Genomic DNA, 25323 nt, shown 5'->3' with positions numbered 1-25323 from the left:
AGGACCCTTTGCCTCATACTGTCAAGCTTTCTTCTTTTCATTAGCTTGTTGAAGGAAACCAACCCTTCCCAACGTGCTGTTGTTAGTGACCCTTATCTCACTGGTTTATTCTTTGATTATTTTTGGTTATTGTGTTCTTGGGGCTTTGAGTTGAACATCTAGTTCTGTGCATTATTTTTGATAATGTGTTTGAAGTGATGTGTGTTTTCACCAGCTTCACCTTGCTTCTGTGGAGTCTGGTGGATAGCCCTTTTACATTTCATCCAGCTGAAAATAGTTTCTAGATTTTATTTTACTTCCTTGATGTCTCTTTTCGTTACTGTCTGGGCTAGTGAGTTTGAGATGAGATTATTAAAACTGTTTTATCTGTGGGGCTGCCCGTGACAGATATTTGATGCAAACCTGCATGAGTGCATATGTAAATATGAATGTTCATCACATCGCCCAATTATTCTATATCCTATTTGTGTCTCCTCGCACTGTGTTACTTGTGAACGTCTATTATATTTAGTCTTAAAGTAACCAGCGCTCCGACAGCCTAAGACACATCTTACTTTTCAGATGAAGTATTTGCTTTCCCAGCTGTTTTCACGTTATATCAAGAACATTTTCCATTTTCTCATTTCAACTTCCTGTACAAAAGTCTTAGGTGTGACTTTGAAGACACAGCACTTCCTGTCTCATATGTCCATATGTCCCATGTGCCCTGGTTGTGATCAGACTACTTTGTGCTTCTGACACACTCCTGCACACTCCTGTGCCACATGTTTCTCATGGCACCCGTCTCCTGCCTCCTGTGAAAAATCACGTTTTCTTTCCTCCACGTCTCTTTTGTGTTTAAAACTCTTCCATTTCTGTCATTCTTGGGGATTCCATGATATTTTCTACAGAGCAGCATAGTTTTTCCAAGGGAACTCTCAAGTTAATCTGCATTTCCTTTCCTTAGGGCTAAATCGAAACTATAGTACATTTAAGCACCCGTGTTTCTGTTGCCCTCCACAGTCTAGAATTTATTCTAGGCTGCCATTAAAATGTTTTGGTGGTCTAGGTTTTGAAGCAGGGTCTCACTGGGTGGCCTTGGCTGGCCTGGAACTTATTACACAGACCAGGATGACCTTGAACTCACAGAGAGCTTCCCACCTCTGTCTCTGAAATGCTGGCAATCAAAATGTTCTATACTCTGTTGTTTAGATTTGGTATTATGCTGTTTCTTTTGCACAATTTCATATGGGATGTACTTATATCCATTATCTTAGTTTGAGTATCTGTATCACCACCTTATAATGGGTTGAATTTAAAATTCTAGATTCAAAGTTATCTCCACTTGAGAAATACTGTTATCTCTTTCTAAACTAGTGTTGTTCATGGAAATCTGATTTCAGTCTTTGTCTTGTTAAAGGCAGATAATCTTTATTCATGATTGTGAGTTCATCTTCTCTGGGGGGACTCTCAGAAACTACATCCTTGCATCATGAAGCAAAGGCCTCTGGTTTTCACTGTGGCTTCTACTTAATTTTATTCCTGTTGTCTTTTTGGCATAACTATGCTCTCAATTTAACTTCTATTTCACAGAATAATATCCTCCCCAAATGTAGCTTTGGAAGGTCAGATTTTCTTTGAGCCAGTAAATTTAGATATAGCTTAGTATAGGCACTACTTAAAATGTTTTTCTTTGTATTTATTCATTTCATGTGTATGAATGTTTTGCATGTATGTATGTCAGTACACTACATGCATGTCTGGTATCCATAGAGGCCAAAGAGGGTGTTGGATCCCCTGGTAATGGATGGTTGTGAGCCCTATGTGGTACACAAATCAAACCAGGTCTTCTATATGAGCAGCCAGTGCCCTTTACCCCAGAGTCATCTCTCCAGGCACCAGAATCGATCCCTGAGCATGGCGCTCACGAGGCTATTTCAGGATGTCTAGATTCCAAGAGACCAAGTGAGATAAAGAGGGCAAGTTTCCTACCACTACAGTCACCCCTTTGGAAAGGCAGGGGTACCCAGTGCCTTGCTATCTTCCCTAGGTGATCCAGCAGTGGAAAAGGCTGGTCCCCCTGAGCAGCGGTTAGAGACCACAGCAGCTAATAGACCACAGAATAAATTAAGATTGGGCTGAGCCTTCAGGTTGGCGAGAAGCAGGTGTTGTAGTAAATCTATAATTTAATAAGATTACTGCTCTTTCTAAGTAGGTAGTAATTATAACTGATTATAATTTGTTGTTGCTTGTTTAGTTTATTTATTTGAATCTGAATATCCCTGAACACACACGGTTGTGGTATTTGGAGATTTTCTCCGTGCAGAGAATAATTTGTAAGCAATAGAAATGGCATTCGTATGAATTGGTCTGAGTGAACTCGGAACGTGGGGGGTTTGAGATAAGACTCAAGTGAGGTTACAGGAGGGGGGGAGGTGGGCAGTTGTTGGATCACGTGCATTGAGGAGCATGAAAAGGAGATGTGTCAGGTGGCATGCCTTCTATGACAAGTCACCATTGCCACGGAGCTTTAAAAACATTACCGTTGCATAAACTAGTAGATCGTGGGTCTATTCCCCCACCCTATGTAACAGAATACAATCAGCCATCAGAAGTCCTTGAGCTGGAGAAAACGTATGGAGGAGATAGGCAGACACTGCATCTTTAGCCAGAAAGATGTCTTTTCCACTGACAAACCAAGACTTCAAGAGTTCAGAAGCACGAGCTTAACTGCGGGAGGTAAGTGGCCGGCAGTCACAGAATGCTTGCGTTTGGCGACCTTTAGGAAAATGTGCTCATCCCACAAAGTAACTAAGGTAGCTTCTGGAATGGGACTGCTTAGGGAGTGTGCATGCCTCTGAACGCTTCGCGAGAACAACTCTGGACCACTGCTGCAGCTGTCTACTCTTCTTAACAGGGAGGGAAAGCAGGTTCCCTTCTTATAACTGTGGTTTTCCAGGGTGCCGGGAATGGCCACCACACGCCCTCTCCATCCAGGAGCTAAGAGGACCAAAAGGAGCTGGTGCTCCTGCAACTGACCTCCTTCTGCCTTAAACCCAAAGGAGAAAAAAAGCAGAGTCTAAATAGGTGGGAGACTTCCATCCAGAGAGGCACATGCCCTTCGACCCTATCTGATACATTCTGGCAGGGTCACGGCTTGTCTTGTTCCTTAAATGGACAGCTAGCCCTGAGGGAGAGAAGAAATAGTCTAACTTAAAAGCCTTTCATTTTGAGAGCTGGAAAAATACTCATGTGTTCCACTCGGTGGCTTCACATGACAGGGAGAAACCCAAGAGTTAGTGTAGCCGGAATCAGGGAGGGAGCCCCAGAGAGCTGGACTCTGAGCATGGCCGAGCAGCCTGCTGGCCCTGGCCTGACCTCAGCTTCTCTTGCTGGTAGAGGCCATCCTCTGTGGGCCAGCAGCTTGCAAGAGCTCAGGCTGGAGGAGAGTGAGGCGCTTCTTCGACAAGACACTGTCCCTAATTGAATAAACACTGTAGAGCTGAATGTGACAAGAGATGCGGGGGGGGGGGGGGGGGGGGTGTTAATTAGTTGCTCTAATGAGTGGCAAGGAATTGTACTTACCCAACAGGCTTTTCCCCTTGCTCAGCTTCTGAATTCTGTTCATTTCATTCTGGCAAGGGAGACCTAGAAAATAATTTATGGAAGTCGGTTTCCAGATGGTGTGGAATATAATCTCTAATGATTGACTCCACTCTTGACGGGAAATGTGGGCAACGACACACCTGGGTGTGGGGTTGCTCCATATGCTGGTGACTGCGCAACAAAACAAACCCAAGCCATTAGTGCTGCTAATTTTAGGATAACTCCATATCACAGGACACTTAAAATAGCATGTGGAGGATACTTATATAATATAGGACACTTCCCACCTACACCAGACGAAGCAACACCGGGTGATTGGCTGGAGGATGTTTTCAATTTTGGCAAAGGAGGCATCCAGCAAAGCCCTCTGGGAGCTAAAAATTGATGCTAAGCCTTACTAGAGGGCGAGAATTCTGAATATACAGACAGCTAGCCAGGAGTCTCAACGCTTGGCCTACTGCAGCTCTTGTCTCATGGATGAGAACTCAGGCACGCCCGCATGGACACAGGAACCACGTGGAAAGGCGGTGAGCAAGCAAAGTCTCCAGAGGCTGACTCTGTCACAGTTCTCTCTGCCTCCTGAACGCTCAGGACCCCCAACATCTCTTCCCTCCCTTCAGCTTCTGAGTCCTCACCTGGGACATACATGTTGTGTGAACAACCACCAGGGAACTGCTGTGACAGACAGGGAACCACATGGCTAAGCGTGTGGATGACCTGGCGTGGACCTGTGCCGTCGCCCTAAGAAGAATTTACCACCAGTAAAGTGACAAATGACCTCGCTGGTATTTTATGGTTTGTCCATGACTGGCTTTTGTCAGTCTTCTCGGTTTGGCAGGTCCTGCTGTTGATTTCAGTGTCACTGTGGCACAGGAGGGAGTCCCACCCCTCTGCACTCTTAACCATATCGACAGCACCCATTTCTGTCTGCTACCGTCTGGGTTGTAAACCACCTGGCTCTCCTGCTGCCAGGTGAGAAAGAGTGGGCACCAAAATACATGCTTCTTACTTCATTCAGGATAAGAGAAAGACTGAAGCCAATCCTACTGTGACCAGGAAGGGTAGTACTTACTCTGACAGATAGCTACCATTTGCTTAAGTGTTTGAATGTTCTAGAGCTTTTTAAAGTCTTTACAACCGCCATCCAAGATAGGTACTGATATTATCACTATATTGTAAATGGAGATTCTCAGCCACGACAAAGCAGAGACAGTTGGTACAGAGAAAGATGATCAGTATGATCTAGTTTTACCATACAGTTGGTACAGAGAAAGATGATCAGTATGATCTAGTTTTACCATACTTCCTTGACATTTTCCTGCAAGAGTTTGGAAGAACAGCTTATTTAAAGAAAGAAAAGTTAAACGGATGGAAATCTACTTAAATGCAGACAAGAACAAGACAAACACATAAAGTATTTCTTTTTTTCATTTTTAAAATGAAAAATTCATCCTGGAAATGATTTGCTGCTCGGCGGCTGACAACAGGTAGTGAAGGGCTCGCTAAGTCAGGAACTGTAATGAAATCGTGGGCTGTGGGACAGCAGGGTTCAGGATGCAGACGTGCAGGCTTGAGGGCAAACGTGACACAGGAAGAAAACGGTAGAGAGTTAGAGAGAGGAAGTTCACCCCCAAAGCCAGGAGATTTAGATGAAACATCTCTGCGGAGGCAGAGAGGCTGATCAGACAGAGAGCCAAGGAGCAAAGTTCTCAACATAAACTTGAATGAGGAAAAGTTTCCCGGAAATGAGAAAGAATCTAATTCTGGAGTTCAAAGAAGCACACAGCACCTCATCTTAGCGATGTGACACACGCTGAACAGAGCTAAGGTGGCGTCTAGGAAATTAAGGTCCTTGAAAAGCAGAAAAAAAATCCCACATTTTTCTCTTCTGTTGCCTCTGGCCATGGTGCTTCCTAGGGGTGACTTAGAAAGCAAGGGGCTTATTCTGACCTAAAAGTCCAGGGGGCTGGGGTCCGTTGGGCTCTGGCAGGCACGTCATGAAGAGTGGAGCAAGATGGTTGGTGACATTTCCTCCATACACGGGAGGCCAAGAGAGGCAACGGGGCCGTGGAGAGAGGCTCTACCTTGTAAAGGTTCCTCAACCTCCCTAAGCAGCATCACCAGCTGGGAACCAAGAGTTCAAAGACTCGAGTCTCTGGGGAACAGTGCTCATTCAACCCAGAAGAAATCTCTCTAGTTTCCAGGCACAATGGAAAATGACTTCCAAGACAATTTTTGAGAAAAAATCTTAGAAAACTAAAACATCCATAAAACTGGAGAACACCACAGTAACTCGGGTTTCCCTTGGGTCGCAGAGGCTATCGGAACCTTAACCATAAAGTTACCAGACATTAGCATCTGCAGCAACTACAGCTACAGCTCTGCTCCGGAGAAAACTTGGAGCCTTGAACGTCCTTAACATTGGCCTATAAAGTCCAGGTATGACACCCCACCGTCTTTAAGCTTCTTTATGAAATAACATAGCAAATCAAACAATAACAGCTAACATGGAGGGAAAAATGAAGAGAAAAGTATACAAAATGAAAAGCCATTTTTCTCATAACTAATCTTGGATGCTATATCATTTCAGGGCACACCACAGTGGGCTCCCGGCTTCTCCCCACACTCACAGGCTGAAGGGGAGCCTGTCCGGAGATGGCCCTGTGGTCGAGCACCTAGCTCAATACCATGGGTACGACAGTGAGGAAACTCAGCCTGCCACCCCACCCTCAAACAGTGGGTCAGGTCTGTGCTGCAAGCATTTTAGACTAAAGTAAAACAATCGCTATTATTTAGCTCTAATCTGTGCTAGCCAATATAGTCAGAGAGGAGAAAGCAACAAACAGAAAGGGAAGGGGAAAGAATGTAATTACATTTTAATATTTAAAGAAAGATGTATCACTGTTTACACCTGGAAACACCAAGAGAGCCAACCTGAGATAGTGGAAACGAAGCGAGAATTCAGAGAGGGAGAGAAGGGAAGGAGGATTCATTTACAGTCGTGCCAAGATGGGAACCATGGTGACAACAAGCTGAAGACGACCTCCACCAGCTGTGAGCAGCCTCTAAGATGACGGCCTCAACAGCTTACAGCTGGAAGAAATTTCAAATAAACTGAGCAAATGCATCCTGAGGTTGAGGAGGGAAGAAAAACATGACTGGCCAGAGCATTCTGATATAAAAATTAATGGCAAGACAAGAGAGACCTACAATATACCAAGACCAAGGGTCAATCAACTGTGATTTAAACTGCTTTATTAACTGTGAATTAAATGGGATAGAATTGATTTATGGATATTTAGAAAAGTGGAACTTGGTATTCAGGAATAAACCTAAGACACGACATATATATCAGACATGCTATTGACAGAAGAAAGATTGGTCAATAACGGATAGAAAGGAGGCTAGGTAGTTATCCCCAGCTTGGAGCAGAAGCCAAGGCCTCCTGACTGTGCACATACACAGAGTAATGCAAAATCTGAACAAACACAGAGCCACTGAATTAGCAAAGGATGAGAAAGTCGCTTTACTGGATTGAAGTGAAAAATACCCTTCAAAGCCTAATGCAAGCTTTATAACTTAAAAAAGCATATAATAAAAAAATGAGACATGCAATTATGTAGAAATTTAAAACTTTCTCACTAACAAGAAAAATACACAAAGTCAAAGTTGGGAAAAATCTGCAATGCCAACCACTAGCCAAGCACTAAGCCCATAGATACACATTTTCCTACAGAAGACAGGACAAAGCACAACTCCAACAGGAAAAATTACACAAAGAAATTAAAATTATTTTGAGGAAGCAGAAACCCAAGAATGTCCCGGAGATGAACCAAGTTATCCAGATTCATTTGTGATAAAAAGGATGAAGGCAGTGTGGCATCCTTTTGTCCCACGTTGGCAACAGTGACTAGGTCTGACACTACCGTGAAGAAACAGTATTCTGTTTTTTTTCTCTCACCAGAAACATCTACTCCAGCCTCTCTGAGAGGCAGAGTGGCAGCTGCGCTGAGGTGTAAAGATGCACGCTGTGCACTGGGGATGGACCCACCACCCTAGGAATGTGCACACGAGATTTCCGTCACTGAAAGCTCTCCGGAGTGTCTGCGTTTCTGATGTGTGCCCAGGCATCTTTGTGCACATGCATACGAGCTGCGCAATTTAACACGATTAGTAGACAGACAGACTTCTAGTCCACTGGGTACAGCCCCCAGGAGGCAGAGACTGAAGGAAAGCCAGACAGGAAAGGCAACCCGTGGGAAGGCAGAACACGGCCACTGGTTGGGATGCTGTGGCAGGCTGGCTCCCTTGCCTGACTTTGGTGACATGAGACACCTGACATCTTTTCCTATAGTCCTTAAATCCGGTGTCTTTTGTTAGCTGCAGTTTGTCACCAGCAAAATATTGTAATTAAGGAGAGTTCATGTAGCAATGGAAATATGATCCTTTTATGTTTGCATAGTATTTTTCACACTGAGAATCTCATGGTGACCTTGAGAACCACACAGCAGAGGCTTTTACACACCCATTTTACATACGGCCAATGCTAAGCACGGGGAGGATGCTTTGCCAAAGGAAGGAATTACTCAGTGAACGGCCACCGTCATTTGACTCTTAGCTTCCTTAAAGTCATGTTAAATGCAGACAGGCACCTTGGGGCTTGCCTGCCGTTCCACAGGGTGTTTAATACCTGTGTCTTTCTGTGCACAGATCTCTGCCGGCCTCGGTGCCCCACCACTTTACCTCCTGGGCCTCCGTGCCCCACCTCCTTACCTCCTGGCTTCTGGAAGCAGTAGCACCACTCGTTGTTAGAGAGTTTGCCGTCCTTGAAGGAGTCACAGGAGTTAAAGAGGGGCTTGATGCAGGGCTCATACTTGTCCAGGTAGATGGCGTTGATCTCTGAGTGGTCCAGCAAGAGGTCATAGTTCATGTCCAACTTGTTGAACATCCAGCCCAGGGAGTCCTTGCAAATGGGCAGGATGCTGGTGTCAAACCCTGCGAGAGAAAGGGACAACTCAGCTTCTCAGACAGAGAACACATGCGGCTGTTCCCCAACCTGGTGCCCCAGAGGGGCTCCTCCCTCCAGGCTTATATATGAGACAGAGACATGTCCTAAAAACAGGAGCCAACTTTGGGGAAATATCTTCAAGAGAGAAACCATTCCCTGTGATAATGCATCTGTGATATAAATATGAGTTCCATTGTCTGCAAACCTGCCTGCAAGACGTGTCTGGGAGGAAAACTACAAACACACTAAAATATAAAGTGTCTAATACTGAAACCTGAGCTTATTTTTTTTTATGAAAAAAAATGAAGACTCAAAATACTGGAGGAAGGAGTGATAGTTGGGGAGACAATGGCAGTTGAATGACGCTCCATCTATCCCAGAGGCCCCTGCGCCCAGTTCAAGCCTAGAAGGTAGAGCACCCAGGTCCCGCCTCTGTTCCCTTTCTTCTTTTCTGCAATCCCCAAGGAGCCACAGGAGATGGAATCCAGACCAACTCAGACAAGCATTTGTTTCTTATTTCCCCAGGGAAGGGGATGTTGTTTTTCTTAAAGGATTGTTTCCACACGGAGACTGTAAAAAAACCCACAGGAAGGGTTGCTTAGACTCAGCTCCCCGCTCTGGAAGGCACAGCACTGTGGACAGACACCAAGACCATCTTTCTCTCAGAGCCAAGGGATGACAAAGGCTCGGCTTATCCTAGGCACTGATCTTGAGGACTGGCTTTGTTTTCCTAGGATGCTACAGATAAACATGTTTCTAAGCTATAGTCTACAGACCTCATTTTTCTCACTAAATCCAAGGAGCACCCCTGTGAAATGCTGTCATCTCTACTTTGTAGATAAAGAGATAGCAAGCTCATGTGACTTCAGAATTGGGATTGGAACCCAGGCAGCCCAGTCTCTCCCAAGTGCTCTCCTCTGCTTTCTTTGAAACATTTTTACTGAAATCATACAACTGACTTAGGGTGTCATGACTGGGATACAGTGTCTATAGTGTAGGGTCCTGATGAGACGGACTGTCCGCTCCAGTGTGCCCTTCACTTCTGGGTATACCATGGGGGCCTTGATTTAGTAGGACTCATAGAGGAAGCAACATCTTCATGGCAGATTTGCACAGAAATCTATACAAAGACTTCAGCAAACCTGTGAGCTCTTAGCAGAGGCCAGACTACCCCTCCTCCCCCACTACTGATGCTCGCTAATCCACAAGAGGCCTTCTAAGGGATGACCTCCGCTTTCTCTTTAATAGCCTCGGCACTTTTGGCACACATTATCAGTAAAAGTATTTGCTTTCCAGCTCCAGGAGTTCCCTACCAGTCAGCTTTAAGTTTACCCTTCCGAATAAATCTTCACATATTTAAATTTATTCATTTTGCTACCAAAGGATAACATCCTTTACATTTTTTTTCCAGATGAGACTATGGGGTAGGACATGGCCTCTTCTTTAGTTGCCATTATGATTCATCAGCAGAAGATGAATTATGTGTGGCTTAGTCAAAAGGTCAAGCCTGCTCTACCTCATTTCCTCAGAAAAGGGCACCTGCACCTGGCATCTTCAGCTGTCAGAGACAGAGAACGGAGCTTGGAGCAAGGCTGGGGGGCTGCCCTTTCAGGACTTAGGGACTTGACAATGTGTTGCTCTTTTCTCTGGCCTTGTAGGACCAAAGTTTAGTTCCTCCCCAGCATCCTTCCCCACCCCACCCTGCCCCGCCCACCTTGCTGGCTTCAGGACACCACACCTACAGAGGCTTCAGGGACTCAGTTTGCTCCTAGGTATACTAGTATTTCCCAGGCTCCCACCTGTCTACAGAAAGTCTCTGAGGGCCGACTGGAGGCTTCCAGGATGTTTCTTCCCACCAGCCTGCTTTCTGTGCAGAAGTTTTCTGAAAGCCTGGGGCTGGGCTGCTGTTGGGGGACTCACAGACAAGTCTTTCTAGATGGAAATCAGTGTTCGTTCACAAACTGCCAGGGAACCTCTGGGAGGAACTGGAGGGGGTAGGGAGAAAAAAAAACCCAAACACCAGGAAAAAAAAGGACCAAAGAAAAACCTCTCTCACCTCACCATCCTACAGACAGGGCTACCAAGAATATCACCCGTAAAGCAAGTGCCATCTGCCGGAAGGCCAGGGAGTGAAGGCTTCAGACTAAGCCATCCTTCCATCCTCAGTGATCTTGCCAGGAAGCTATGCGTGTCCAAGAATTACCAACTGTTAAATCATTGTTTTTGTTCTTGAGACAGCATCTATCCCTGTGGCTCAGGCCAGTCTGGATCCTGTCTATAAGCAATCCTCCTGCTTCCCTAATGTATGGGAAAGCATGGGAACAACCAAACTTGTCCAGCTGGGTGACAGAGTTGACACAGCACCGTCTCACCTCCTGCCTGCAAGCCAGGAGCTCTGCTCTCAAAGGTCCATCCAAACCTCTGGAGGGAAGGGGGCTGGCTAAAGACTTTGACCAGGGCATCTCAAATGCACTCACAGCCAAGGTGCCTGTGTTTGAAGGACCAGGAGGATCAGGAATCTCTATTGCAGCAGTTAGCACAGCTACCTTGGAGTGCAGAGCACTGGGAGGTGGTGTAGAAGTGTGTGTGGCCTCTGCTCATCCCAGAGTTAGTGGGGAAAGAGGGAAGGGGTGCCTGTTTTGGTTTCTGGGGAAAGTTAAACATAGCTGCCAGTATACACAAAAGACATGATCTGAGCTGATGGCTACACTGTTGCCCATATTAGCAAAAACCCACAAGTCCCAATTAAAGGCTCCTTAAGTTGTTATAGCCATGATTAGGATCCTATTTGGAGCCTGCAAGAAACTACTCAATAACATGAAATCATAATGATATTTCTAGGTGTTTACATTTCCAAATGGTATATCAGCCTGCGAAGTGTGCAAAATTTTCAACACATATGCATTTTCATAAGAGTGCAAACTTTCCAACACACATGCATCTCCATATTTAACATGGAAAAGGACTGTAACATGTGTAAGTTATTAAATGGGTAGGTATTACTCTGTGTGTGTTTATATTTACACACAAATAGACACAACTTTTTCTAAATAGTATGTTTTCTAAATTATCTATATAAAGCATGACCTCTTTGAAATCACATCTTTTTTTTCCAAAATAAAAAACATATTTCTCCTGATTCTAAGCATCACCCTTCTTTAATAATTTAGTGTTTCTAAAATTGAGACTTGTTTTAAGCCTTTCTTTAGCTAAACCCACATGACTGATAACGGAGAAGGGATACTGATAGCGAACTAGCAAGAACAGAGTGGGCTTACTGCCTTGGGCTGTGTCAGAGCTGGTAGGCTTGATGACTCTGTTGGCATCCTCGTGGAGAGCCCCGAACCAGTCCTTCAGCCGCGAAGCAAGGTTCCTTAGCTCCTTGTCTGTGCAGGCTGCAGGGGAGCACACAGAGCAGACAGTGAACACCCAGACTCTCAGTGTACAAGGTCATCGGCCAAGCTGCATTCAAGGCGATCCTCCTTGCCCAGATACTCTCTCCTCTCTCCTTTCTCCTCTCTTCTTCTTCTCTCTCTCTCTCTCTCTCTCTCTCTCTCTCTCTCTCTCTCTCACACACACACACACACACACGGGATGCTACTGTCACGAGTCAAACATGGGACAAGGAAAGAGGCTGGATTCCCAGGGCAGACAGGTTGTTGGGACTTGGACTGTCTCCGATAAAGCAAGCTGCTGGCACTTCCCATTTGTGCAGCGTCCCCCAACTCTGACTGACATCCCTTTTGCTGAGCACATAAAACTTGTTATTGCAGTTTAGCCAGAGAACATGACACCTTCCAGTGTGCTCACACTGAGAGATTGACCAGCTCACGCTCCTAGAGAGAAAATGCCTAGGGCATCATGAGAGCCCAGGAGGAACAGATTCCCCATTTTGTATTAGGACAAGGTAGACCTGTGAATTTGGCCTCATGTTTTTGCCTTCCAGGTTCACATTGCAGCTCTCCACAATCCGGCTGGGTAAGTGTCTTCACCGTGGAAGAGCCTTTTCTGCCTCAGGCCTGGTCACCAGTATAATGTATGACGGAATGACGGGGGTTGATACTGACAAGGACAGGAAGAAAGCCAGGCTGATGGGTGGCAGCAGATAACGAAGTGGGTGCCAACTATTTGAGGGTTCATAGAAGGCTACAGAAGACTTGGGAAGGGAAATTCAAAAGGGGATAATGATGGAGAGACAGGAGTGGAATCTGGGAGTCTCTCTGCTGTTCTCTCAGCGCCCAACTTCATTCTAAGGGAGAGAATCTTGGCTGGGGGCCCAGGCAATAGAATGCTATCAGGACACAGGAGAAGAAGCAATTGTCTTGTGTCCTTCAGCAATTAGAGAAAAGTTTAAAAACCATGAGGCCAAGAGGAACCAGGAACTGACCTTCATGACTGCCAGCTTTTCGAAGCTCTAAAGCTGGCATAGAGCAAGCAAGCTAAGAAGTTGAGCACACCACCATTCCAATGTGGAGCTAAATCTGGTCCTGTCCCAGTGTTGAGAGGACACAGCTGGTGGCTCAGAACATGTTGATGTCCCAAGCTCTCCTCTGGAGGCCTCAGAGGGCAAGGATGGAGGTACAAACTGTCATCCCAAGCCCACGCCAGCCTCCAGAAAGCACAGTGATCGACTGAATCCCAGTGCCCGGCCCAGCAGACAGCCTTGTTGTCAGGGAGAATTCAGAGGAAGGTAGTACATGGTGGGCAGTTTCCTCATTTTACAGCTCATGTCCACTGAACCATGGGTTGGTGCAGCGGCCAGCTTCGCAAACCTCACACAATAAAGGTCTTTCTCCAACTTCCAAACAGGTGTGGAACTGCAGACCCAGGCTGCCTTCGTACGACCTGTTTCATTTCTACCTTCACCTCATCTGGGATGCAGGCTTTGGTATCACATGGTATCCTGTGCATATGCCCAGATGTTGATACCAAGTTATTAAACCACCCAGAGATGCTGCTTCATCCTTAACACACGGACCTGACTATAGTGTCAGACACAGGTAGGAAGTGAGCAGACTTTCTTGTTGGTAGTAGTATGTCACACTGTGGGGTCACTCTGCCTAGGGTAAATCTCAGCTTCACCACCCACCATAGTTCTATCCCCAAATCCCCCGAGACCTCAGTTTCCGTATCTGTAAACAAAGGACAATAAGGTCACAACAAACCCGACGGTATGGTTCAAGCTCTTAACAGATTACAAGATCGTTTGATACATGTGCCAGATAGATTTTTAGTTCTTGCCCATAATTATTATCTTAAATGGAATATTTAGAGATAGGCTTAGTGCAAGCAAGTGTTGTACATTCCAGAAAATAAAGACTAAGTCAAGTGCAAATAATCAAAACTGACTTTGATACCTACAAACTATGTGCAAGCAGACACCTGTGTTACCCTACATAAGGGAATCAATATTAAACAAATGTACAAACTAATTCCTCAGGCACATGTCTCATCCAAAGCTGCTCACTCCCCAGCTGGCTGAGCCCTTGCACTGGCGGCACAGGATCCAGATCCTTCCACCAGTGCAGGCTGCCACACTGGTTATAACCAGGCAAAAGTGACTTCCGTTCTGATTTCTACCCTTGCAGAGGCTTTCATGGTAACTAGCTACACAAATGTCTGTCTCTTCTCCTTTCCTTTGGCCTTTTAAAATGGATTGAGAAGGAAGACAATAAGCTCCCACAAGCCACCTCCCAACACCTCTGCTAACCTGTGCTCACACAGGGAGAGAAGCGGTTGCTGCTGAGGGCAGAGCGGTTCTTGTTTTTGCCCCAGTATGGAATATAATTGCAGGGATGTGCTCACAGTCATCCGCTTATCAGTCGTAACCCAGAGCCTCTGGGGACCAAGCCTGTGCCTTTCTGACCTGCCCAGCTCTAAACGGTAGTGTGACTGTCCAAAACCAGGATATGGACTCACCAGTCAATCTCCCATTTGGGAGCTGAAAAACTCATTTCCCCTCTACCGCTAGTACACCATCCATTTAGAGTGTTCTGAGCAGAGAAAATTGCCAAGTCAACTTGCGATGAAATCACTCACACACTGAGATAAATTAGTCAGCCATGTTTAACTAAACCCCAAGACAGGCAGGTAACCTGCATATTCACAAGCCTGCTGGAGTCGACCCCCGCCCCAGGCCTCTCAGAGCCCAGAGCCCACGGATGGCTGAAGGAATCAGGCCATGCAATCTTGAAAGAGTGAATATGTCACTCAACTGCCAAGTCCAGCAGCAGGGAGCCATGGCGGCATGGCTGGAGGGAGATCAGAGAATGGAAACAGAGATAGAAGACACCCAATTATTGGGCCAGTTCCACGGTATCTTCAACTGAGTGGTCTTTGAGAGGAGAAAGCCAGGCACAGACTGCCTGGAGCATGATATATTTCAGAGGAATAAGAAGGGACAGATGCCTGCAGAGAGCTGTTTGTTTGGATTTGGCGCTCCAGCCACAGCTCAGGCTGGCTGCCTCTTAAGGTGTCTAGCACTCCCTGAGATGGTGGGACTAGCTGGAAATCACAGCTTCGGAACTGGGAAGCCAGAGAGTATTTCCCAAAGTAATGTTTTCCAGTCTGGAACTGCGAGCCACACCCACCTGCCATTCCTGTCTGCCAGGAAGAGGGACAGTTCTTGTCCCTGAGGAGTTCTGCCTCACCCCCATGCCCACGTCTCCTGGTGGGAGAATCAGTCTGCAGAGCAAAGGATGCTCTCCTGGAGACATCTGTTTAAACCAGGACAACCAGGACCAGCATGCAGGCATCACTGAGGTCTAGCGTTTCGGTTCTGCTCCCTCCCTGTCTCTACCCGTATTTCTGTTGCCCTTTTCCGCTAGGAAGTCTCTGCTCAGAGGCCTCTGCTGCAATCCTAGTTCCCTGTCGGGTCACTGCATCTTTCCTGCATGACTCCATCTGCTCCAACAGGACCAGGGCGTTGACAGTGTCCCTGCGATTCTCTGACAACCCCTCCAGCAGGGCCACATCCAGGAGGCAGGAAGTGGTACCTTCAGACATTTGCCCTCAGAGCAGACATTTGGAAGCTGCCCTGGATTTCTTCATGTTCCTCACCTTCCCAGTCAGCTGGCCACAACAGGTTTGTTTCTGTCACTGCCTTCACTGCCTAGTCCAGTCCATGGCACCAATGTTGCTCCCACTGGGTTAGCCACGACAGGCTCCTACTCTCTACAACCTCCCAACCCAGCAGCCACAGTGACCATTCTGAATGGGACACTGGGTCAAGTCACTTTCTTGTCTGGTACTTCTGGCTCCTGGGGTGCTCTGTTAGCTGAGCCTTAGTCCATGGTATAAGTGGCCTGTGGGATCAACCCATAGTTTTCCCTGCTCTGGCCTTGCTGCCCTTTCCACTCTTTACCTCAATGTCCCTAACCCGGTTACCTTGCCCATGATTCCCTTACATCTCAGTTTTAAGGTTATTTCTTTCCCGAAGTCTTCCAGGCCAGTGCCATCTCCCCCTTGATCGTAAGAGCTGCTAGCCCTCAGCATGGAATGCAGCCTGCTACCTGCTTGAAGGATGCTCTCATTATGTAGCTATTGGCAGACTCTCATAACCCTCTCTCCGCCTCTCTCCGCCTTTTGTAAACTGTGGTTTTTCCATCTGTGAAATGGCAAATAGAAACTTAGCTGCTGGCATCATTGCATAGAATCAGATATCGGTAAAGCATAGCTCACAGCGACTGGCACGTAGCAGGGACTCATATCCCAACTGTCTGCATGATATGTTGGCATTTTATTGTTATGCTTTATTTTTAAGTCCGAAGAGATAGGGTTGATATAAAGAATAACATTTCCCCTCATTTATTTTATAGCTGTGCCAAGCAGAAGGCCAAGAGACTGGGATTTCAATTTCTGTCTGCCTTCTCCTAGTTGGATAAGCAGTGAGATGGGTGATTGGTGTGACTTCCCCGCACCCACATTCCCAGCCTTATTGTAGGGGGTATGCAGTAATTGTTCAAAATATATTTATGGGAAGAAAACATGAATGATTGATTGAGCCCATTGGTTACAAAATCCCAAGTCAAGAGCCACACTAAGTGGTAGGATTGGGGTTTGAAGCTAGGCTGCTCTCTCACAGAGTTGGTTCTACACCAGGAGGGTTGGGGGAAGCAGCTTCCTTGGATAGACTGGGCTTGTGGGTAGCCAGCAGTAATGAGTGCAATTAATAAACCTGGTCAGGCCTTCACCTGCAGTGGGAGCTCCTCCGGTGACACAGAGAGCAGCTGGCCCAACAGTTCAGGATGGAGAGGGCAGCGAGGGAGGCTCGTGCCTTCATTAGCCCTGGTGTGAGAACGACGGTCATTCGGGAGAATGGCAGAACAGGCTGCCTTGTGTCACAGGCGCAGTCACCAGGGCTTCATTAGGAAAACGAATAGGGCCATGGCACATTATTCTACACTGTACAGAAAGACAGCTCACTCCCCCAGGAAACCACAGCACACAGGCGGGGAAGGGTCCAGGTAATATGGCGCTCTCCCAATGGACTTGTGTCTGCTTGCAAAATATGACCAGACTGCAATGAGCAGAGGTGGCTCCGCAGAAGCTAAGCTGCCCAGAAAGCCAGCGTGGTGATTTTCCAAACATGCCTTCTCACCACCCCACCTGAGAGGCAAGGAGCTCACACGGGTATGGAATGTGCTGGAACTGAAGGCTTTCAGCAGGTGACCCAGATGGCAGAGGAGATATGTGCTGTGGCCAAAGCTAGAGACAGGGCCCCTCTTTGTGTCACTGCAGCCTGGGGCAACAAGGAGGAAGAGAGATGGTTGGTCCGTCAGTATTACCTAGTGGGGCAGTGAGATTGCCAGGGGAGCAGCCACCAGGAAGAGGCAGCCATGATGCCTGCTCCCCATCGCCAGCCTGGCTGCTGGCCCTGGGGCCCCTATGGCTAGTCCTTCCCAGGTCCTCTTCCCTCCCATAGACGACGCTAAGGCCTGGCGAAGAGCAGACGAGGAAGCTTTAAATTATGCTGCAGGCCCCTATCCTGAGCTAGCTTCTGGTTATTAATGAGCGTGGCAGCTGAAAGAGAAGATGGCCATTCCAGAAGACGACTTCAGAGATGACGCGTGCAGAGGTGCAGAAAATGCTGGGGAAGCAACATAAAAATGCAGACGGTGACTGCATGCACATTCTTATTCAAATGGAGTGCTAGCACCTACCTGAGGGACAGGAATAGGCACCTGTGATGGTGTCCCTGTGCTAGCAGCTCTAACGGAAGCTGCATCTGAGCATCCACGGGGGATGTCTGAAAATGGCAACCCTGACATTACGCCAACATCCCGGGATACCTGTGCACCTCTGCCAGGGGACCGATTCTCCTGGTCTGCTCCTCACTGCATGAACTTCTCCAGCTCGAGAGCCCAAGTTAAACACCTACTCCACCTGCCCCAAACCTACCTCCTCCCAAGCCAGCCTCACGGATGCTTAGCTCAGGGCTCTGTAGAGGCTAATATGAAAACAATCCGGATTTAATTTAAACTTTAGTGCCTCGGAAGGTAATTAAAGAGTTGGGCCAGACTCAAGTTCTTTCTGGGAGCAAGCCGAGAGGTCTCTCCGCAATGGAGACCTGGTGCGATGGTCCTTTCCCACTAATCTCCCTCAGCCCTCCTAGGTACTGTTGTGAATAATTACTTCATCAGAGCGGCTCTGGATCACTGAGCTCCGAGTGTTTGCAATTAGCAGCTTCTGCAGAGGGTCCAGCTGAGCCTTCTTTCTGGTGACGATTAGACGCTGGGATAAGACTTCCAGAGCCAGGATCTGAGCAAAGGCAAGGTTCCTTCTTAACTTACCCTATCTGGGCTAGTTTCCCCTCTCACCATTACAGCCTCGTGCTGCTGGTACCCACAGGGCTCTAGGCCCCCCTTCCTCCACGGGACTAGATCTAGTTGTTGTGTATCTGACATTTAGCAGGAGTTACGATGCTTGAGCAGTAGACAGGACGGCTGATGAGGAAATGCTGCAAGACCTTGACAGAGGAAGGGCACAGTGACTCCAGAGTTCCCTTTGAACACTGCTCTGATAAACTGATAACACAAATAAGCGGACTGAAGCTGCTTATTCAGGTTTTGCAGCAACAACCAAAACCATTATGCCTTCAAGGACTACCAGGAAGTCAGGAGTAAGGAAGTGGTTTTTGGAAAGATAAGGATCTGCCAGTCTTCGGTCTCCTTGCCATTGTAATGGAGGTAAAGCAGAACTAGCCAGCAGAATTCCAGGAAGAATTAAATTGAGCAGACTTAAGCACTCAACCACAGGCCTGACACCTAGACCACCACAGCCAGCAGTGATTCCCTGCTGTGTTTGTGAGTGCAAAGCAAGGCCGTGAGGGACCAAATGGGAAAACTAAAGGCCAGACCCTACACACATGGTGCTTGAATGCAAGTCATCTCATAATGCTACCCAGAAAATCCTGATTCTCTGCTGCCATTCAGAGAAGTCCCACAGTCCCTCCCTGGTCCTACAGATAGTGAGGGGAGGCCCCGAGACTCACAGTCGGGTCTCCAAACTCAGTGTTCATCTGCTCCTGTGTTACAGCCCATGATCCCAGTGGTTCCTGCTCTGCTCCTCCACACAGTCCCCACCTGGCACATCGGAATGATCTTGTGGTGCATTGGCAGCAGGCTAGGGACTATGCTCCCTTTAGACTTTTGAATACCAACCCCCAGGAGACCAGTTGTCCTCAAACAACTGGCAAACCTTCAGGAGCCCCTGCTGCTTCCTTTTCTGTAAATGGGGACAATGGCAGCCTGGGTCTTACTCTTAGCTGAAGATGTAATGCAGAGTGCTGGGAGAATTAAGTCTCAAAACCAACAGGAAGCTGCCACTACCTTCTGAGCTGGGGGACTTTGGGGGCTAATAGTACCTGCTCTCGAGAGAGTAATATTGACGCTCCAAGCCACACGCGACTCTAACGGGGGCTCCATGAAGATCTTTGGAAAGCACACACCATGAATCCCATTCCAACTGGAGCTCACTAGACAGACTAGGCTGTGCTTAAATTAAACCGTGTCACACATGATTCTAGCTTTTACTTTTCAGTGCGTAAAACATCAATATATATGCATGTTCTCTTATCCTTAGAGAAGGTGCTGTTTTATGCAAAAGCAGGAACAAGGAAGGAATTAAGGCTCTGTCATTCAGGAGCTTGCTAATAAAACCCTCCTTAAAAAGCAGTCTTTGGAAGAGCTTCAGATAGTGACATTAAACCTGGAAGCAGAAACGTTAACTAATTAATGGTACAACTCGCAATCGGGGATGGGTGCATTTCCTATTAAAGCCATTAAGACTATTCTTGGTAACCTGATTTGAGGAGGTTCAACGTTCCCTGACAGCCCTCCATTTGGGAAAGGAGATGTGTTTAGAGTCTGCCCCGCCATTTGTAAGTGTGCATTCGCAGAGTGACACTTGTTTCCCCCTTGAACAATCTCGCAGGGAAAGTTGGCCAAATGAAAGAAGCTTTGGAAACTTCGGATAAAATCCACAGCCTTTCATAATATTCCAAGGCAAACATGCATTATTGAATATGCAAAATATTGACTATAAATGCCAGCTCTGGATTCAATTGTATTTCTAGCAGGTGAGCCAGCATTTGCCTGTAGAGGAGACTTGGCATAGGCTGATGTGACAATGAAGGAGTTCAGGGCCACACAGAGGTGTTAGGTGTCCCCAGAGAATAAAAGCCTTGCTGAAGAAATGGCAGCGGCTATTCCCATGTAAACACGCAATGAGGTGCTCTCCCCAGACAGGCTGTAGATGGGTTCAACCTGGGTTACTCAGGGGCCGGAGCATAACGTACTCTGCTATATTGCACACTACATAAGCAAGCACATTTCCGGTCTACGAGGTAACGTGATATAAGTTGATCAGTTTAGGTCAAATGGTATAACCAGACCTGTGAGTAGCTTTAGAGACAGAACTCTGTGTTTGAGGAAGGGATAATTCATGAAGAATCTCCATCTTAAAAAAAAAAAAAATAAATAAACCAGTTTAACCTGTTCAAATTCAACATTCAAATCTAGGTATTACAAAGCATAATTTTTTATTCTGTGTTTTCAATGCCTAGAGCACAGACATTTCTACCCTTAAGCAAGAGAACACTCCATTGCTAGTTAGCACTGCAGCGGAGAGCTAAGGGCAAACTTTGAGCTGAGATCTTAGGCTGGGTAGGAAATCTAGGAGGTACCTGGAACCTATGTTTGGCTTCCTTAGGGAGGGGACACTAAACACTGTCACAGCCATAATCTAGTGACAAAAGAAATGAGACATAGAGTCCCTCTCCCCCACCCCCAGTTTAGAGCAGATGGTGGTGCCTTAAACCAGCCGTTTGGAAGGGAGGCGACACCACACCCTCCAGTGACAAAGGACGGGTAAGTAGCAATATCGCCGTGTTCTGAGTCCAGAGTAAGAGGATGGAGGCCAGAACTGGACTGAGAACCCAGGAAAGAGTCATTGAAATGCCTGAGTCTGTCGTCTTTATTTTCATCAGGTGACAAACTGGGGACTCATCAGGATAAATAAAGCAGGATCTAAGAAGAGACTGCCCAAGACGGAAGGTACCCCAAGCTGAGTGCCCGGCTCACCAACCCTTTCTCCCTTGAGGGTAGAGACTCACTCTCAGTCTGTCCTTTCCCCGGGTGCGAGTGTGGACAGTGACTTGACATGAGAATTAGCTGACATTTAAGGCCCCCACAGACCTTCCAAGACTACACCTGACCCAAGGTTGAGATATCAACCACCATTACTTCCAATTTGATCAAAATTGCCAGTCTAGCGAGCTAGTATCTACATGGGAAAACAGTAAGCAACTTCTACCTTCCTCTCCATAGATAATAAAGAAGGTACGCAGAAAAGGGTGGGATATTTCACTTTCATTAGAACTAGGGGAGAGAGAGAGAGAGTCTTGAAAGCCAGAAACTTACCAGATGGAAGTGAAAAGTAAAATGTCCACAAGGGTCTATAAAATGATAACAAACACAATAAAATAGCACAAATATGTCTGCCTCCCTAAAGTTACTGAAATGTTCTGCTCAGCAAGAACTAAGGAATGTGGTGGGGTAAGGGCCGGAAACAGATTAAACAGAAACCACACAGGAAGAAAAAAGCATGAAAAAGGGGGGGTGCGTCCTAGAGGCAGCGGAGCTCAGAAAACACACCAATATAGTTCTTTGTGTTTTGTGCAGACAAGAGGCTCACTGTAAAATACAATGGAGTGTGACAGGGACACTGGAAGTCGACAGAGTGGAGTAATGAGCAAAGCCCTCTTGGGCCTGATCACTTCACAGAGACAGGGAAGCTAGGCCCATGCAGAGGGGCCATTTTAAAAGGGAGCCATCTGCCTGTCCTGGTAAGTTGGATGCTTTTGGAATTGTGAAGTCCATGGAGGACAGATTGGTTACCCTCCCCTGAAGACTCCATTGTACTTAGTGTTTTAAAGACTGTGACCCTCTTGGTTTAGAGACTTCATAGAGATTGGGGGAAAAGCAGGTAAGACAACCAGAGAAAATAGCAGGAAACAGGAAAATGGGAGCCAAGTAAACAACAGAAAAGGAACAATTGCCTTTGGAGAAAACAAGAAGAAGATAAGAAGAACGCAGTACATCAAAGCTCAGAGGAGGAGGAGGCAGGATGAGAGAAGCTGAGACTGAAGGAAGCAGAATGGACAGGAACCACAGCAAGCAGGAGGGTGTCAGTATGCGCACAGGGAGGAATCACTGTACATCAGAGAGGTAAGTGACAGCCCGGGAGCTGAGGATGCTCCTCATGGGAATAACTGACGGCCCTGAGGATACCATGGGAGCATAAAATAGAGTGGGCTGCAAATCCAATTCCTTAAGTAAATCCCATTTTACAATCTGGGCCAAAGGAATGGCCTCAGGATGGTCAATATGAAGATCCATCTTAATCAAATCACTGGATTTTCAAAGAAAGTCAATATGGTGGTAGAAGATACATCCTAGGGACTTCTGAGAGAGAAAAGTACAATGCTGCCTCCAGATTTCAGCAACATTCAGGGTGGGAAAGCAAAGCCTGAACCAGAGCTGAGGCAGAGAAAAACAATGAGAGAGAGCAAATCAAGTCATCTAGGGTTTTATATAGCAAAGGCAAGCGCTAGGAGAATCTGCGTATTGCCAAGTAGGGGATAGAAAGGAAGGGAGCTTTAAAGAAAAATGGAGGGTAGGGGAGAGAGTAAGAAAATCATCTGGATTTTATCACTGTTTATAGTGTTGGTGGGGGATGTTGGTAAATGCCCCAAATTTCAGCTACTCAGAAGAATCACAGGTTCAAAGCACACCATGGCTAAATAGGAATTGTAAGACCAACTTGGGCAACTTAAGAAAACAAGCAGCCGGGTGGTGGTGGCAAAGCCAGGTAGTGGTGGTGCATGCCTTAAATCCCAGCACTTGGGAATTAGAGGCAGGTGGATCTCTGTGAGTTCAAGGCCAGCCTGGTCTACAGAGCTATTTCCAGGACAGCCAGGGTAACACAGAGAAACCCTATCTTGAAAAACAAAATAAAATAAATAAAGCTAACAATAGCACCAACACAATCAAACTTAACTTCGATAGCAATAAATGTAAATGAGCTAAATTCATCTCTCAAAAAGATAAAATTGTATTTCTAACCATGTCACAAAGAAAAATCTAACTAGATATTGACTACAAAAGATTTAACAGTCGGGGAGGGGGAGGGAAATGAGAGGCGGTGGCAGGAAGGAGGCAGAAATCTTTAATAAATAAATAATAAAAAAAGACAAAAAAAAGATTTAACAGAATTGAAGGGACTCAGAAAGGCTACCAGATGTTTTCATTATAAATTTCCACTGTGGAACTCATAGCTCATTTGTGGCCAAGAATACAAGGCTCTATACTACAGTACTGTCTGAGATAGCAAAAATCAGGAAACCATTCCAATACCCCCTGTAAGTTGGCTATAACACACCCACCCATTGTAATCAATAGTTAGTTGTATCATGTACAGGACTCTTTGGGACACAAATTTAAAAAATAAATCGGCATTCTATATGTATCACATAGGATCCTTGTCTGTGCTTCTATAATATATCAAGAATCTAATAGAAGTTGGAGAGATTGCTCACCAGTTAAGGCAACTTACTGCTCTTGCAGAGGACCTAGGTTCAATTCCCAGTACCTCTGCTGGCTTACAACAGTCTGTAACTTGAAGGAATCCAACACACTCTTCTGACTTTGTGGGCACTGCATGCTCATGATGTATGTACATACATGCAAGAAAAACTGTAATGAGTCTTCCTCTGTCCCACTAGCCAGCTCCCAAATAATGACATAGAGACTTCTTATTCATTATGAAAACTGAGTGTATAGCTTAGCCTTATTCCTAACTAGCTCTTGGCAGTAAACAAAGATGTCTAATTGGACTTGAGACCTGACCCATTCGGTAGGAGAGAAATCAGGCCTGGCACAGGACATTGAGCCAATGCCTGGGCCTAGTGAGACCATGGTATATTAGAGGCCATGGATGTCCTATGAACACTTGAACTAAACCACGTGATTCCTAACGGCATTCTAAATACATGTCCTTCTACCCACAGGTAAGTGTAGTTCTCAGGCCTCATCAAAGCTCCTCTTTGCAATAGATAGAGATCGCTGAAGAAAACACAACTGGTTTGAATGAGGAGAACCTGTTGTGGGCTGTCCAGCTCCACGGATACATCTTCAATACAGCTCCTGCATCTAAACCTCAAGAAACACTGCAGAACAGGGACCAAGAAAACTGCTGGGTGGGTGTGTCTCCTAGAAATGTCAGAGAAGCCTCCCATGATACCTACACAAGACCTGAATAAAGGAACTCTCACAGGGCCTCATCTGTAAACTAGGCTACCGGTAACCGATGACAACGGCAAGATGGAATATTAGTCCTTTCAGGGATGGGCCCCCTAATTGGTTTTCTGATACTAATTGATTAGCCCTGAAATCATGTACGTATGAGGAGCACTAAGTAGTTTAAGGAAGGCTGTATTTGTATATTTATGTGTATACACATTTATACATACATATATATGTAATAATAACAAAAAGACCATGAATTTGAGAGAAAGGGTAAAGAGGAATGAAGGAAGAAAAAAGAAGTTGGAAATGGTGTAGCTATATTTTAATTTTACTTTTTAAATAAAAAATAAATCTTTATAAAAAGAAACTATTCAAGGACACATGAAAATTAGTAATGACAGTTTATTTTGGGGCAGAAGCCAGACCACTGGGAGAAGAGCCTGTATTGCTTTAAATGGCTTTTGTGTGTGATATAAATATACGCACAGCATCAAAACCATGACACCGTCCTTGCCTGTCTCCCTCACCCAGCCACCTGCTCCCCGAGTCAAGGGACTGCACATCACACTCAGTCATCTCTGCAAAGTCAGGTCTGGAAACAATTGTGGCTGGTTGGACTTCACAGAGGATAAATAACTGGATGAACAGATAGGACAATAGGAAGGATGAAGCTTGGGTCTAGACCACAAGGGACTTCTTACCTACAACTCAAGACGGTGTGCATCCATCCATCCATCCATCCATCCACCAGTTTCATGCTTACATGCTGATAATTGGTTTTTTACCCCAGAGGGTGAAATCATCCCTAAATTCAGGATTTTTTAAATCCAAATAATTTGTGTATTGTTCTGCATTGTTCCCCAGGACCCTAGGGGAAAGTCTAAAACAAGCCACTCCCTAAGCTACTCTGAGGAATACAGAGAT

At 46.1% G+C, this 25323-nt stretch overlaps 1 protein-coding gene across 2 annotated transcripts in view; it reads right to left on the bottom strand.

The window, feature by feature from the left end:
• Spock1 (SPARC (osteonectin), cwcv and kazal like domains proteoglycan 1) overlaps positions 1–25323 on the bottom strand; it is a 458837-nt gene that overhangs the window by 6065 nt on the left and 427449 nt on the right. For both annotated transcript variants that reach the window (XM_041660008.1, XM_041660006.1), the window contains 3 exons: positions 11872–11988; positions 8359–8580; positions 3565–3627 (listed from right to left, as the gene is read on the bottom strand). In XM_041660008.1, the coding sequence (XP_041515942.1) occupies positions 3565–3627; positions 8359–8580; positions 11872–11988 (402 nt within the window). The remainder of the gene's footprint in view (positions 1–3564; positions 3628–8358; positions 8581–11871; positions 11989–25323) is intronic.

The sequence above is a fragment of the Microtus oregoni genome, unplaced genomic scaffold, assembly GCF_018167655.1.
Source record: "Microtus oregoni isolate MIOR12 unplaced genomic scaffold, Mior012 000011F_ref0000422, whole genome shotgun sequence".
NCBI lineage: Eukaryota > Metazoa > Chordata > Mammalia > Rodentia > Cricetidae > Microtus > Microtus oregoni.
This window is presented reverse-complemented; position numbering and strand designations above follow the sequence as displayed.